At 41.1% G+C, this 18,023-nt stretch overlaps 1 protein-coding gene across 1 annotated transcript; it reads right to left on the minus strand.

Annotated features, from left to right (window-relative positions):
* Nucleotides 1-1,047: 1,047 nt before the first annotated feature.
* On the minus strand, nt 1,048-15,074 carry LOC137284258 (neurogenic locus notch homolog protein 1-like). The gene is made up of 12 exons (XM_067816002.1): nt 15,021-15,074; nt 14,761-14,894; nt 14,385-14,496; nt 13,870-14,006; nt 13,428-13,555; nt 7,493-11,821; nt 6,880-7,235; nt 5,997-6,624; nt 5,018-5,177; nt 4,184-4,325; nt 3,203-3,297; nt 1,048-2,429 (listed from the first exon to the last, which is right to left on the minus strand). Exons 1-12 carry the CDS (start codon nt 15,072-15,074, stop codon nt 2,204-2,206), a joined length of 6,501 nt encoding a protein of 2,166 aa, XP_067672103.1. The 3' UTR covers nt 1,048-2,203.
* Between the last annotated feature and the right edge of the window lie 2,949 nt (nt 15,075-18,023).

The raw sequence follows: 18,023 nt of genomic DNA on the forward strand, positions 1-18,023 counted from the left end.
ATTACTTCGGTACTACCACTACTACTGCTTTTGTTATGATTTATTCACTTCTATTACTGCTGGTACTACTGCTACTACTAATGCTGCTGCTGTCATTGTTATCTCTAACCCACCACAACAACTACAGCAACATCAACAACAACAACAACTACTACTACTACTACTACTACTACTACTACTACTACTACTACCATCATCACTACGATTACCACTACCATACTACAAGCAATACCACTACCAATAACAATTATTAAACATATCCTCGTTAAGTTTTGATCATTTCAACAATCAGCTGCCAGTACAACATGGAAGGTGGGCCAGTGTAGTGGAACTGAGATATGAAACTAACAGTCCTGATGATGTTGCAATCTTCACATCACCTCATACACCCACTTCATTGATACGTTAACAGAGATAACGTCGTGACCTAGCCTTTGAGACCTGACAGTATCACAGATATCACTGTGTCACCCCAGGCGAGTGGGGTGATCAACAACCTGAATACCACGACAATAGCCGACTGTTCCACTGATGTCTATATAACTATAACTGTAAACGGTGCTATCGCAGATATCGTTTACATCTTGTAATCAGAAGGTTATCTCTCTCCTGGTGTATATGAGACTAAGTCGATTTGCTGAGATTAATGTAGGCCAGTGTCTGAAAACGAATAAACTTTTCAAAGTTACCGTCGTTGACAACAATATTTCGAGAATACAACCCGAATCCGTTTCTTGTTTATAGCATTCTGCAATATTTGATTTATTCAAGTACGTTGGAATTCAAGTGACTCATACTATGAACAAAACTTCAAGTTACCGAGAAACACGTAAGACCAGGGTAAAATCATCTCAAATGTTTCCATTTTTGTTTATCTAAATATGTATCTTTATTATCTGTGTTGTTCTACTTCGTGTATTAAGTCTTTTGCTTTCGTTATACCGGCATGTTTTATGGATTTAGTCAATACATCGGTTCACAACAAAACTAGTATAAAGACACAGGTAATAACTTGAGTACAGTGTAATTACAGAGAACAAAGCAATATTCATTGTTAAAACAATTTTAATGACAAGGTATGATATAAACAGTGAGCGGTATAAATGATATAAACGCGTGCTCAAACATTCCAAGAGAGTTAAAGAAAATATGGGCGCCGAATCTGCAAATCTGATATTAGATTCATATCAGACATGAATTCAACGGTTGTACAACATTGAACTCATATGGGCAATGGAACCCAGGTCTTCAGCGTGTCGAGCGAGTGCTTTAACCACTATCATGATGCTATATATATATTGTAATTCAAACTGTAGTCCTCCAATAACTGCACTATTGCTGGATCGGAGTAAAGCTATATTCAAACACTCACCCACTGCATTTATAACTGTTAGCACGTGTTTTGATAAAGAATCAACAAATACACTAAAACTGTCCGTATATATATATTTACCACATAGATTAATAACAGTAAACACATGCATTCACTCTATAAAGACGAAAGTTCAGTAAAGGCACAACATGCTACAGTAACAGTTAACATCTGCATTGTTTAAGAGTCACACCATGCATTAAAACGGTCTCACATGCATCAAAACTGTCAACACGAGCTCACTTGTAACACGTCTTGGTAACCGTCAACACACGCATTGATTAAAGTCCCCTCACACATTAATAACTGTCCACACGTACGTTGACTAAAGCCACTTTATGCATCTACGTCACTCAACACACGTATTGACTAAGTCAATGCATGAATTAATAATCGCCAACACATGTGTTAGATAATGGTCTCCACATGCAGTTTTACCAGTCAAAACATGCATACCCGTAAAGATCCTGGTTAGAATTGGTCATCAGTACCCATAAATGGTAACAGGCAACTAACGGAATCGGGTGGTCAGGTTCGCTGACTCGGTTGCCCCATATCCCAATTGCGTAAAATGATGCTTGATCATTGGATTGTCTGTTCCGGACCCGATTATCTACAGACCGCCGCCATATATAGCTGGGATATTGCTGAGTGCGGCATTAAACAACAAACAAAAACATCACACAACATGGGCGGAATTGGAACTCTCGTGAAATGATGTGTGCGCCCCCATTCTCAATAGTATCCGGCCTTGAACAACACGTGCATTGATCAGCAATGCTAAAATGTCAGCAGGTATTTGGCCACATATTGGAGTACGGTTCCACGTTGTCAGTTTGCGTCTGGAAGACCGCTACCGGCGCTGATAGATGGATATAAGGTTGGACGGTAGGTTTCATCCTCGTGAATGTCCTTATGAATAGTCACATCATGTTCCCCGTATGTTGGATTCTGAAACGTGGCATCCTGTTCCAAATCCAGATCAACAAAGCGGGCGCTGTGGCGTTGCTTATACGTCTCCATTACTGGCTCACGGGAGCTTCTGAAGGAGGTCCGCCTGGAAAACAACCATTGTGACGCAACGTAAACCTCTCTCATCTTCAATGTGAGTGAGTGCATTAAGATTTATAGTCACATAGTGGCTTAAAAAGTTATAAACTGGTGATAAATGGAAGTAAATTACCACAACCTGTCGACGAAGAACAGTAAAATAACTAGATCATCACAGATAGCAACGTAAACCAGTCGTTAAAGCTGAAACAGTTTAACTACAGAGGACAACACAATTATAAAAGCAGGCTATAGATTGCCAATAACTGAAGACAGATCACTAAACCAGACACCATGGGGACTTACAGTGCCTTTGCTACCTGCATGGACCCTAGCTGTATTTACACCATCCCTTCAGCTACTGCCAATAGTAGGCAAATTTAGCCAGAAATTTAAAGACAATAAAACTACGAGTATATGGAAGATGAAATTTTACATGGAATGTTTTGGGACTTACACGTCTTCAGTGTTCTTCTATTTAAGGGCGATTTCATTTATTCGCATTCAATAACCCAGAAAAAGATATCACAGTTGTCGAATGGTGACCATTTGGGCACTGTAATCAGCATGCCCCGATATGAGCACTGTGGGCAGGTAGGCAGCATGTGGATATTGTACATATGCAGGTGTTGTATCCGACCTGAGGTCATTGTACACGCCACGTCGACATTGCACCCAACATGGCGGTTGTACCAGCCATGTGTTTGTATATTCTCTTCGACATGCAAAGTACAAAACGTTGACATGTACCCAAATATATCATCAACACATTCCACCTACCTTCTGTACCATATGAATGCAGCGACGACTACCATGACAACAAGAACTCCAACTACAATGCCCACTATTAGGCCAACTGGAGTCGCCGACTTGGACTGGAAGACAGACATGCACGCAAAATTAGCATAGCATAAAAACACCTCCTACATGACGGGAACATGTTTAGCGATTGACAACTTCAGCATAGTGTGTACCACACCGTTTGAATTATGTGTGCAAGAAAAGGTGCACAGTGAAGACCACACACACACACACACACACACACACACACACACACACACATATACACACACACACATATATATATGTATGTATGTGTGTGTGTGTGTGTGTGTGTGTGTGTGTGTGTATATATATATATATATATTCATTCTTTTATTATCCTCCAATGTGGAGAGAATCACATCAGAAATGAAGATCATATGATTACATCAGAAGTGGGGAGAGACTCAAACATGTTTTCATCGTTCCGTTACAACTGGTGGACAGTTTGTGTTTTATAGTACGCAGTACACATCTTGTACACGTACTGTACGGCAGTAAGAGTGATTTGTGATCTATCACTTTCACTTTAAGTGTCTGGTTGACAAACCCATAACTAATAAGTAGGCATATCTAGGATTGGAACCCACTATTACAGGATCATGGGCCCGCCAAAAGTGGACAACTCTAACAACACCTGAACCATGTTTTCGAGGTTACATACATTCCTGAAAATCACAATAGAAGAACCCTTGAAGACACGAGTTAGAACTGATCTTCAGTAACCTATCCTGGTTGTAAGAGGCGACTAAAGGGATCGGATGGTCAGGCTTGGTTGACGTATGTCACAATTGCGTAGATCGATGCTCATGACGTTGATCACAGGATAGTCTGGTCCAGACTCGATTATTTACAGACCGCCACCATATAGCTGGAATATTGTTGAGTGCGGCGTGAAACTAAATTCACTCACAATAGAAGACAACATCGGGCATATACCTCAGGTTTTGACTCCCTCAGTTCCTCTACCGATCCTTTGTATACACTGTATGGCATTGAATGTTCCAGGTAGCCTTTGGACACGGAGAAGGTTGAAGCTGTTGGTGATGCCAATCGCATTGTCACCTGGGTGATCTCCTCTCTGTAAAAGAGAACCAGATAAATCTTCCACACACACACACACACACACACACACACACACACACACACACACACACACACACACACACACACACACACACACACACACACACACACACACAAAACAAACAAAAAACAACAACAAAAAGCAAAAAAACCCAGCCGATATTATAACGTTACTAGACTTATAGAGGCGGTGGATTAGCCTTGTGGCTGAAGTCACTGATCGTCACGCCAAAGTCCTGTTCGATTCCCCAAAATGGGAACAACTTCTGAAATCAGTCTAGTGCTGGAATAACACGTGAAGATCCGGGTTAGATTGTTCTTCAATAACCCATGCTTGTCGTACGAGGCGACTAACGGGATCTGGTAGTCATGCTCGCTGACTTGGTTGACATGTCATCGGGTCCCAATTGCGGAGATCGATACTCATACTGTTGATCACAGAGTTGTCTGTTTCAAACCCGATTATTTACAGACCGCCTCCATATAACTGGAATATTGCTGAGTGCGGTGTAAAACCAAACTCACTCACTCATAAGTGTATTGCTTAAAGCAACGTGCAATAATATTGCCACTCACACTATTCTGCAAACGTATGATATTATTTTTTCATAACAAATCAACCTTTTAGAAGAACGAGATTTCAGGAAAACAATCATATGTTTCTCAAAAGAAGAATGTTTTACCTACCCTGCACTGTCGTACAGTTGCTTTAGACTGATGGTAATCTGTATTGTTGAAGGATTTACGTTCTGTAGCCGTGCAGCAATATCTGCCTGGAGAGTTGTTTTGAGATCAGAAATGATGATATTCTTGTAGGATGCCTTCAGGTACACTGTCAGGGTTTCCCCTATGAAGATTAATAATTTCTTGTCAGCATTGACTTCACTGACAGGTTATTATTGATATCTAATTAATTTATTGAAACTATTTGGAGTGTTTACATGTTAAAACCATCGGATATACTTTAATTACACATCTGATTTATTTATTCATATCAGTGGATACCTGCACATTGGATCGAATACAATTATACACCATTTCAAGAAAACATGGAATACACGATGTGGATAAAGGCAGTGCTTACGTGTCTAGATAATAAAGTGTTTAAAATACGTTCTGAAAAAAAACCCAATTAATCTTCAGAGAAATAGGTTACATATATCAGACCATTTGCGCAGACTTAGTGTTCTTTTGTTTTCAACAAGATTTCAACAAGAAGAATGTTCTTTAGAGATAGTGTTGATTCTTTATAAAAAAAACAGAAATGTAGAATAAATTTCATTTGAATTAATAGTATGACTAAGTTCTTGTCGCTGATGTCCCAAAGTACCTGGTGATCATCAAACCTTATTTCAAACAGATTTGACATACTGGCTCCAAGATGAACATGCATAAACGATCCTGGTTCATTTTCACAAATGTGATCACAACAATAGTCACTACAAACGATTCCGTTTTGGTTTAGATAATTATGTGTAATAATCTGTATTGTAAACGTATTCTGCCCCAAGAAATACGTGAGATGAATGAATGAATGAATTATGCTCTGTGGATTGATTTCCAGCTTTCATGGATATAGGTACGATCATAGGACCTGTGGCTTAATAAGGCTGGCTACAATATGATGTCAGTTATTCTTCATTGAGTATACTTATCACTGTTGTACCTGTTGTGGGTGTTGTGTTCCTAGTTGGAGTCTTTGTTGACGTGGAATGTCCAGATGTAGGGTGCGTATGATGGACGGAGTGAGTAGATGCTTCTGCAGTACCAGACCTAGATGCAGGAGGTGAAGGCCTACCAGCACCTGGACTTGTGGCCACAACTGAAGGGGATGGCCCTCCTGATGTCGCGCTACTATGCTGGGGGCTTGTTGCTGTAAGTTTGCTTGTTTGGGGGCTCGTTGGTGTTCCTGAAGATTGCTTTGAAGGATAAGACCCTCCTGGTGTTGCACTACTATGCATGGGTCTTGTTGCTGTGGGTCTGCTTGTTTGGGGACTCGTGGGTGTTCCTGAAGATTGCTTTGAAGTATAAAGCCCTCCTGATGTTGCACTACTATGCATGGGTCTTGTTGCTGTGGATCTGCTTGTTTGGGGACTCGTGGGTGTTCCTGAAGATTGCTTTGAAGGATAAAGCCCTCCTGATGTTGCACTACTATGCATGGGTCTTGTTGCTGTGAGTCTGCTTGTTTGGGGGCTCATGGGTGTTCCTGAAGATTGCTTAGAAGTGGAAGGCTTGAAGGATGTTGGTGTGTGCGAGGTCATGGAGACAAATGTTGATAACGTTGACGTTGGGGTCTGAAATGAAAGACAAATTACTGTTAAAGCTTCGATGTTGTTTGTTGTTTAGGGATTTTTTCATTCAGCACGTTTCAAGCTCAATGACAGCGCCTTGTAAGTAGGCGAATGTGGACCAGACATAATAGACATCATAGTATCTTCAAAATTTGCACCATAACATTATCCCATTAGTCGCCTCTGACGACAAGAGTGGATTCAAGCCCTAATCCTAACGTTTAATCTGAATGTTGGTGACAATGTGGTTGCGTATACCTTCTTCGATTTTGAAGTTGTCTTTGTTGAGGTTTCAGTGAATCTTGGTCTTTGAGTTCTCTTTGTTGATGGAATCGATTTTGCTGTTGGCTTTGTTGAGGTTTCGGTGCTTTTTGATCTTTGTGATGTAGTATTTTTGGTTGCTGGAATCGATTTTGATGTTGTCTTTGCTGAGATTTCGGTGCTTTTCGACCTTTGAGATGTGGTTCTCTTTGTCGATAGAATCGATTTTGGTGTTGTCTTTGCTGAGGTTTCGGAAGTAGTGGACGTTGTAGCTGTCTGGGTCTTACTGACTGTTGTTGTGGTAGTTAGCTTCGTTTTCGACGTTGATGGAGTTAATATCTCACAGCGAGAACCTGCAATAGTTAAACAGGAATATCATACAAATGTATAGAAAGCATTATAATGGTAACAGACATATTGAATTCAGAATAGACATGAATACCCTAATATTTATCTTTTCTCACGCATAAATGTCGCTGTCTGTGTGAACAACGTAATTATCAAAGTGCACCTCAGGCCATGGCCTTCGGGCTCAGGGAACATAAACAAACATCGAGGGTACCTCAAACCATGGTCCCCTCGTGACCATTGAAGAACTTATAGTGCCTACCTTTAAATCCAGGCCTACAAGAACAGGAAACCTTTGAACCGGTAAAATGGCACGTTCCATGATTCTGACATGGATTCATTGTACATGGGGTGTTCTCACAATTTGTACCATTAAATCCAGATTTACAGGAACATGTGGCCGTCGACCCAACAACACGACACGTTCCTTGATTCTTACAAGGGTTCCTGGTACATGGGGTGGTCTCACAACGTGTGCCGTTAAATCCTGATTTACAGGAACAGGTGACCTTTGATCCAGTAAAATGGCACGCTCCTTGATTCCGACAAAGGGTCTTGGTACATGGGGTCAGCTCACAATTTGTACCATTAAATCCTGATTTACAGGAACAGGTGGCCGTCGACCCAACAACACGACACGTTCCTTGATTCTTACAAGGGTTCTTGGTACATGGGGTCAGTTCACAATTTGCACCATTAAATCCTGATTTACAGGAACAGGTGACCTCTGATCCAGTAAAATGGCAAGTTCCTTGATTCTGACAAGGGTTCTTGGTACATGGGGTCATCTCACAATTTGTACCATTAAATCCAGATTTACAGGAACATGTGGCAGTCGACCCAACAACACGACACGTTCCTTGATTCTTACAAGGGTTCTTGGTACATGGGGTGGTCTCACAACGTGTGCCGTTAAATCCTGATTTACAGGAACAGGTGACCTCTGATCCAGTAAAATGGCACGTTCCTTGATTCTGACAAGGGTTCTTGGTACATGGGGTCAGCTCACAATTTGTACCATTATATCCAGATTTACAGGAACATGTGGCCGTCGACCCAACAACACGACACGTTCCTTGATTCTGACAAGGGTTCTTGGTACATAGGGTGGTCTCACAACGTGTGCCGTTAAATCCTGATTTACAGGAACAGGTGACCTCTGATCCATTAAAATGGCACGTTCCTTGATTCTGACAAGGGTTCTTGGTACATGGGGTCATCTCACAATTTGTACCATTAAATCCAGATTTACAGGAACAGATGGCAGTCGACCCAACAACACGACACGTTCCTTGATTCTTACAAGGGTTCTTGGTACATGGGGTGGTCTCACAACGTGTGCCGTTAAATCCTGATTTACAGGAACAGGTGACCTCTGATCCAGTAAAATGGCACGTTCCTTGATTCTGACAAGGGTTCTTGGTACATGGGGTCAGCTCACAATTTGTACCATTATATCCAGATTTACAGGAACATGTGGCAGTCGACCCAACAACACGACACGTTCTTTGATTCTTACAAGGGTTCTTGGTACATGGGGTGGTCTCACAACGTGTGCCGTTAAATCCTGATTTACAGGAACAGGTGACCTTTGATCCAGTAAAATGGCACGTTCCTTGATTCTGACAAGGGTTCTTGGTACATGGGGTCAGCTCACAATTTGTACCATTAAATCCAGATTTACAAGAACATGTGGCCGTCGACCCAACAACACGACACGTTCCTTGATTCTTACAAGGGTTCTTGGTACATGGGGTGGTCTCACAACGTGTGCCGTTAAATCCTGATTTACAGGAACAGGTGACCTTTGATCCAGTAAAATGGCACGTTCCTTGATTCTGACAAGGGGTCTTGGTACATGGGGTGGTCTCACAACGTGTGCCGTTAAATCCTGATTTACAGGAACAGGTGACCTTTGATCCAGTAAAATGGCACGTTCCTTGATTCTGACAAGGGTTCTTGGTACATGGGGTCATCTCACAATTTGTACCATTAAATCCAGATTTACAGGAACATGTGGCAGTCGACCCAACAACACGACACGTTCCTTGATTCTTACAAGGGTTCTTGGTACATGGGGTGTCTTCACAACGTGTGCCGTTAAATCCTGATTTACAGGAACAGGTGACCTCTGATCCAGTAAAATGGCACGTTCCTTGATTCTTACAAGGGTTCTTGGTACATGGGGTCATCTCACAATTTGTACCATTATATCCAGATTTACAGGAACAGGTGGCCGTCGACCCAACAACGCGACACGTTCCTTGATTCTGACAAGGGTTCTTGGTACATGGGGTGGTCTCACAACGTGTGCCGTTAAATCCTGATTTACAGGAACAGGTGACCTTTGATCCAGTAAAATGGCACGTTCCTTGATTCTGACAAGGGTTCTTGGTACATGGGGTCATCTCACAATTTGTACCATTATATCCAGATTTACAGGAACATGTGGCCGTCGACTCAACAACACGACACGTTCCTTGATTCTTACAAGGGTTCTTGGTACATGGGGTCAGTTCACAACGTGTGCCCTTAAATCCTGATTTACAGGAACAGGTGACCTTTGATCCAGTAAAATGGCACGTTCCTTGATTCTGACAAGGGTTCTTGGTACATGGGGTCAGCTCACAATTTGTACCATTAAATCCAGATTTACAGGAACAGATGGCAGTCGACCCAACAACACGACACGTTCCTTGATTCTTACAAGGGTTCTTGGTACATGGGGTGGTCTCACAACGTGTGCCGTTAAATCCTGATTTACAGGAACAGGTGACCTCTGATCCAGTAAAATGGCACGTTCCTTGATTCTGACAAGGGTTCTTGGTACATGGGGTCAGCTCACAATTTGTACCATTAAATCCAGATTTACAGGAACATATGGCAGTCGACCCAACAACACGACACGTTCCTTGATTCTTACAAGGGTTCTTGGTACATAGGGTGGTCTCACAACGTGTGCCGTTAAATCCTGATTTACAGGAACAGGTGACCTCTGATCCATTAAAATGGCACGTTCCTTGATTCTGACAAGGGTTCTTGGTACATGGGGTCAGCTCACAATTTGTACCATTATATCCAGATTTACAGGAACATGTGGCCGTCGACTCAACAACACGACACGTTCCTTGATTCTTACAAGGGTTCTTGGTACATGGGGTCAGTTCACAACGTGTGCCCTTAAATCCTGATTTACAGGAACAGGTGACCTTTGATCCAGTAAAATGGCACGTTCCTTGATTCTGACAAGGGTTCTTGGTACATGGGGTCAGCTCACAATTTGTACCATTAAATCCAGATTTACAGGAACAGATGGCAGTCGACCCAACAACACGACACGTTCCTTGATTCTTACAAGGGTTCTTGGTACATGGGGTGGTCTCACAACGTGTGCCGTTAAATCCTGATTTACAGGAACAGGTGACCTCTGATCCAGTAAAATGGCACGTTCCTTGATTCTGACAAGGGTTCTTGGTACATGGGGTCAGCTCACAATTTGTACCATTAAATCCAGATTTACAGGAACATATGGCAGTCGACCCAACAACACGACACGTTCCTTGATTCTTACAAGGGTTCTTGGTACATAGGGTGGTCTCACAACGTGTGCCGTTAAATCCTGATTTACAGGAACAGGTGACCTCTGATCCATTAAAATGGCACGTTCCTTGATTCTGACAAGGGTTCTTGGTACATGGGGTCAGCTCACAATTTGTACCATTATATCCAGATTTACAGGAACATGTGGCCGTCGACCCAACAACACGACACGTTCCTTGATTCTTACAAGGGTTCTTGGTACATGGGGTGGTCTCACAACGTGTGCCGTTAAATCCTGATTTACAGGAACAGGTGACCTTTGATCCAGTAAAATGGCACGTTCCTTGATTCTGACAAGGGTTCTTGGTACATGGGGTGGTCTCACAACGTGTGCCGTTAAATCCTGATTTACAGGAACAGGTGACCTCTGATCCAGTAAAATGGCACGTTCCTTGATTCTTACAAGGGTTCTTGGTACATGGGGTCATCTCACAATTTGTACCATTATATCCAGATTTACAGGAACAGGTGGCAGTCGACCCAACAACGCGACACGTTCCTTGATTCTGACAAGGGTTCTTGGTACATGGGGTGGTCTCACAACGTGTGCCGTTAAATCCTGATTTACAGGAACAGGTGACCTCTGATCCAGTAAAATGGCACGTTCCTTGATTCTGACAAGGGTTCTTGGTACATGGGGTCATCTCACAATTTGTACCATTAAATCCAGATTTACAGGAACAGGTGACCTTTGATCCAGTAAAATGGCACGTTCCTTGATTCTGACAAGGGTTCTTGGTACATGGGGTCAGCTCACAATTTGTACCATTAAATCCAGATTTACAGGAACATGTTGCAGTCGACCCAACAACACGACATGTTCCTTGATTCTTACAAGGGTTCTTGGTACATGGGGTGTCTTCACAATGTGTACCGCTAAATACTGACGGACAGGAACAGTTGAATGTTGACCCAACTACAACACACTTTCCTCCGTTGTGGCAAGTAACGTTGTAGCATGGTGTTTGTTGGCAGGAACTTCCGGCATAACCTGAAAAATATACGAAAAGCATGTTGGTGCAAGCATATTTCTTAACTAGTGAAAAATAATGATTTTAACGTTTGGGAAGGTTTTATAGAATTGAACAAAATATGTTTTTACATAGTAAATATATTTTAAAGGTGGTGGTTTGGACTACAAATATCTAGCTTTTTCAGTATGCTTTTAAAGTTAATGTGAACACTAACAAAACTGTATTGGGTAATCTCTACAAGATTAATTGTGAAGCTCTTTCAGGTCCTGACTAATCTGTCAATGATCATCATCACTTACTTTTACAATATCTGAGTGGTATTCAGCGTTTTGGTTCAGAAGCCTTGTTTCTCTTTAATTCCTAAATGATGCCATCAAATTAAGATTTGAATTAAGTTTGCTGAACGCTAGATGACTGGCAACCAAACATTGCAAACGTATTATGTCAATATGCTCAATACATCTATATTTGTACAAAATAAAGCAATGATGCATAACTATCCTTGCATTGTGTGATATTTGTTCTTATTCTATCGGGTTAGAAGTGATCGTCAGTAAACTTTGCCCGTCGTAAGAGGCGATCAGCGGGATCGGATGGTTAGGCTCGCTGACTTGGTTGACACATGTTATCGCAGATCCATGTTCATGCTGTTGATCACTGGATTGTCCTGTCTAGACTCGATTATTTACAGACCACAACAATATTGCTGAATTATTGGGGAGTGCGGCGTAAAACTAAACTCATTCATTCATTACTGTATTGAAGAATATATCGGACATATATCGTACGATCTCTAAGATTACATTAATTATATTTATTTTGATTTACATGTGGAGCTCTTGGATCGATTTGTGGTAGAAGAAGCTACGTAAGATCATAGGGGCCAGGAATGAGGGACACGTTTGTGAATAAGATAATATGTGAATAAGACAAGGACGCTAAAGTATTAATCAATTTGATAATCATGCAACAAATTAAACATGTAACCTAGACAGAGGAAGACAGGTTTTTAAAGTACGGTTAGTTGTAGGCTATAGATCGCAACCAAAGGAAACTTTGCTTAGAACTAGACAATACGGAGGTTGGAAAAATGGGGTTTGACTTCGCTTTCAAGATTAATGCACTTTCACATGGACATGTTTCAGTTTCCAGATTTACACCTGTGTAACAGTGCTCTCTCAAGTCAAACTCTTTCATCTGTACCCACATGCACAACATTGTGTTGACTCTGGAACAACCAATACTTGCTCCAGCTCCAGTTTTGCCGTATTTTATTGTGACGCGGTGGGGAATCAAACCATTAACCTTCCACTCTCTTGGCAGACACCCTGCCAGACCATGGATGTAGTGGGTCTACGACTCTAGATAAATAACTGTAGGGTTAAGGTTGACAGCAAAATGCTTAGTGCTAAGTATCCTGACAGCATATGCTTATTGTACCAAACAATATCACATTTTCACAATACACAGGCTAAACGCGCCATTCAAACTACGGGAAAGAGATTCCTGTGCGCGTTCCTGAATAACCTTAATATCGATGTCACATTCAGGACATTAAGAAAGTCTTCAGTTGTCGGCATGCATGTCTTTAGTTCAGGTGTGACACAAGCTTGAGTACTATACCTTTAATGCAGTGTTTTGTCCCGTCTGGGCCACACGTGTAGTGATCGGCTGACCCTGGGTTACATAGGACAGAACAGTTCGTTCCATAATAATGGGGGTCACAGGTCACAGTGATTGTCAGTGTTAATCTGCAATGGGGAGTCATGACGTGTTGACATTGACAATAGTGGCAGATATTCCAGCATGTGCTTGTACAGGGTATAAGTTGTTCCTGAGCATGCATATACTGAAATGATAACTGAAATGATTACGTCAAGAGCATATATCGTTCCGATTACTAATATTTGCCTGAAGAGATTCCATCGGGAGGACAAAGGCAACTTGATGAAGACAATGTTTTGCATGGATAGAACATATGAACTCCGTGTTCTTAAATTGATATGGTATAAGGTACAGAGCACACGAGAATACTCTTCCAACCAATATCGTTGTACTGGCAAACCTTGCATTGCTGTTCGTAAGCGTGATGGTGGCACCATTGTGAGACGGTGGTAGAGGAGTCGTCCAGTCATCCAGAGGAACAGGACCCGATGACATCCAGTAATCATCACCCACTCTGACCTCAACCTCCGCGCCTGTCTGAACAAATAAGTCCCTGTTTGATTACGATGCAGTTTCAACTCGATCACCATACATTCACGCTTTGCATGTCTTAGTGTAAGTGAGTAGTAGTTTATGCCGTTTATATACCAGTGATATCACAGCGGGGGAGTTTATTGTATACATAACTGAATAAATTCACTCTTGTCAATATTAGTGTTACCTTGTTTCTATCAGAAAAATGTAAAAAGCTTTTGAGGACCACCTTGTTTGTACACTTTTTACTGTTACTGATAAAATACATAGAATGTAACAATATGCGTAACATGGTAATATTTCAGCTATAGATGTAAGCGTCATGGGTTAAATAGCTTCAGCACTGACTTCCAGACGACACGACTAGAACGCTAAATTTACCTGTAACGCAGTAAATGACTTCACGGTAGGATTGGCAATGCCGCCATTGATGGTGGTCCCAAAGTGGACGTCCCTTGTGTCCTTGTACTGGTCACTCGTCTTTGTGCAGTATCTGTGACAAAATCATAAGAAACCTTCACACTGTCAAAGTACGATCGGTAATGTATCTGAGGCCTGTGTATAGAACATTTACATTTGTCTTTACCTCACGAGTAACTCCTCTCTTCACAATCCTGTACATCTTCTGTCAGTTGATACAGTAAAGCATGCGTTAACCACATGACATTTAATTCTTTTGATTGTAGACAATGGTTTAATTGAACTTCACAGATGAATACCTTGAGATCAGTCTTTGGTGTGAGGTAAAACGCCTTACCTTTTGCTGGACAGCCCCTTGACACAGACGGTGAACTGTAGGTCACATGGAGGGGAAGAGCCTTTGCATCCTGCATCTGATGACCTGTGATATTCCAGCAGCTGTACAGACACACGCCCGCTGCCGGTACTGGGCTGCCAGGGAGAGATGTAGACACATGAGACAGCAACAGTCAGTATTACATACTTACACTTATTACATGCTTACAAATATATGTTCTGAAATAAACCTTAACTGCTAAATGGAATCATGTCACTTACCTCAATGCAGTTAGCAAACATGAAAACGACACAAATATAGTTCCACTTCCACATGGTGTGTTTATGCACCGACACAGAGTCCCGTTCCTGGTCGTGGTTCAGAAGGTGTGTGTGTGCGTCTCTCCACCTGTTCTGTTAAAGGGATGTTTGGAACACGCCTCCTTATTACAGTTTCACCACACCTTCGTCGTACATGTACACGCGGGTTATGAATCCTCTGATACAGCAGGAATGTGTGGTGGTGCTATCAGTATTAGATGCCCTGATTGTACTGTTCACTATCAGTGTCACACTTGTCGTTATCTTCATACAGTGTAATTATACTGTATTATATTACTGTGTATGCTACCGGGTGCACTGTAGTTAGTTGTCTCGAGTGTCCAAAGAGTTTTGAATGACATGTCTTCTTCAAAGAAAACAGCTTACATACAATGTTTTACTTAACATTTTAAGCAATATTTACATATTTTCAGTTCATTGACATTTACTTATTTTAGTTACGAGGGCTGGTCAAAAAGTTCTAGGTCTACATAACTTGTAGGACCCGTGAAGGTTCCGGGGTAGAATAGGCCTTCAGAAACCTATGCTTGTCATGAAAGGCGACTATGCTTGTAATAACTGGCGACTAACGGGATCAAGTGGTCAGGCTCGATGACTTGCTTGACACGTCATCGGTTCCTAATTGCGCAAATCGATGCTCATGCTGTTGATCACTGGATTTGCTGGTCCAGATTCGATTATTTACAGACCGCCACCATATAGCAGAAATATTGTTGAGTGTGGCGTAAAGCTACACTCACCCACATAACTTCTAGACTGGTGACACCAACTAATCTTAAGAGTGTTATTGGACAGTGCTCTTCATCAGCACTTCCAGTTATTTTATTCAAATACATCAACTAGTTTTGAAAGCAACAGGTACTTGTAGCATACTGGGCTATTCAGTTTCTGCCGACGTGCTAATAGTGACAAAAGCGTCCATAAAATATTACTAATACCAGGCTTTGGGCAAACCTATACGCTCAAATAGGGTAAAGAGCGTGAGTTTTGTTTTACGCCACTTTTGTTAATATTCCAGCAACCTCACGGAGGGGAACACAGGAAATGGGTTTCGAACACTGGATTTCAATGTGGTGACCAAATGCATTAAACACAAGGTTAGCCCACCGCCTCTATGGTAGTCAGAAACCTATGGACCTGTGCAGTTTAAAGTATTATCAGCAGTAGACTGGAAAAAGTGACTGAGCTTCTGACATCAGCGCAACACAGACAAATGAAACGACCAATACGATACGATGCATACTGTATGTAATATAGTACGCCACACCAGTGCATTTGGATGTTTTGTAATGAACGAGATGTCGAAGAACGAGTTGTTTCTCTGCTCCTCATAACATCTCCGAGTTCAATACAAAACATCCCAATGCACTAGTATGACTTTCTATATTTACTATATACCATCTTATCTTGCATTAATCTGTTTTTCATAAACCAAATCATAGCGTAGCGATACATGTACCGACAGGTTCAGGGAATCCGTATTGGACCCGTGTATAAATATCTCAAGTTTACAGGGGTATATAATAAAGACTTATATTACATGTCTCAGTGTTGTCAGGTAAATTATTGACATGGCTTTGTGTGATTTTGTGTCTGTGACGTGTTCCACTGATAGAACAGGATACACTGACCAGTTACATCTATAAAAATACAGTGCGCGTTACATGAACTGTGATAATTCAGCAGACTTAGAAGAATCGTCAAAATGGTAACATAACTACTTCTATGTTCTTAACCAAATGGAATACAAAGGGACCCGTGTTATGAATTGTGGATATTGCGATACCATATTGTTTATGTGTAATATTTCTAAGAATTAGAAATGACAAAATATAAAGAATAGATGAGGCCAGTAGGATGTTGCTCGCCATATGATTTTGTTCCTTTCGTATCTTCCCCGTGGTCTCAAGTTTGGTGATCTGCCTGGGTTGTTGGTTATCTGTAGCACGTTTTTATATTGTACTGTTATTTATAGTTAAAATATGTTAGATTGGATTACTAGTTTTACATTTATAGCTGTGATAGTCTACATGTTTTGCTGTCCTTCGTTGAGACGTCTTTAAACTTTACTTTCAATTGCTATTCAAATTTTAACTCACTCACTTCTCGTATCTATGTGTTGGTAGAGGATAACTTACTTTACATGTCAGCGTGTAAAATACTAATCCTATAAGCCAGCTGTATTTTTCTAAGACTAAAATGACTGCTGAATATTCTCTCATAACTTTAGCACAAACATGTTTTTGTGTTCTTGAAACATTCAAACTCTGGTTCATGTAACAACACTCTGTATAAAATGTATGTACATGAATGCATGCATTAATACTGTACATAAAGCCTCTAGTCTTTACATCGTTATAAAAGATTATCTTAACTATCAAGTATATCAGTATCGTTATAACAGATAGAGTACACTGTACATGGTACAAAGTCGCATATGTGATACATACGAACCCAAAAACATCGAGCTGATCGCTAACACTGGTAGTCATTTACTGAAGGTTGTCAATGGCTGATAATCAGTACTAGACGCTGTTGTGTCATCTAGTTGTTAGGTGATAATCACAAACACCAGTGACAACCCAGTCTGGGCAGAAATAAGTTTGAGTCCATGTTTCTGAAAGTGAAAATATAATTGAAAATAAAATACTAAATTTGCAAACAGAAATAGGAAAGATAATTTTACAGGTGCGAGTTTGGGTAATGTATATTTCATTTTCCTATTTCCCTAAGACTTTCAAAAATCCATTTTGTGTTCTGACAAGTGCTAAATCTAAAATGTAGTAGTTTAGCCACACTGTGATGACTCACCCTTTGCGCAGCGTCCCCGAAAAGGAGAGATAGGTAAAGTAATAACTGGGTTTCCTCATTTTTGACAACGCATATATTTGTTATTTGCACTTTCAACAAGCAATGATACACAATTAATGTATTTAATGGACA

This window comes from Haliotis asinina, chromosome 5, assembly GCF_037392515.1.
Source record: "Haliotis asinina isolate JCU_RB_2024 chromosome 5, JCU_Hal_asi_v2, whole genome shotgun sequence".
Classification (NCBI taxonomy): Eukaryota; Metazoa; Mollusca; class Gastropoda; order Lepetellida; family Haliotidae; genus Haliotis; species Haliotis asinina.

Excerpts from the sequence above, each read along its gene's own strand:
- LOC137284258 (XM_067816002.1), bottom strand. The coding sequence starts at position 15,074 with ATGTGGAAGTGGAACTATATTTGTGTCGTTTTCATGTTTGCTAACTGC. Across the intron at positions 4,326-5,017 it reads CAACTGTACGACAGTGCAGG|AGAGGAGATCACCCAGGTGA; the intron begins GTAGGTAAAACA and ends TCTCTTTTACAG. Across the intron at positions 3,298-4,183 it reads TGAGGGAGTCAAAACCTGAG|TCCAAGTCGGCGACTCCAGT; the intron begins GTATATGCCCGA and ends TCTGTCTTCCAG.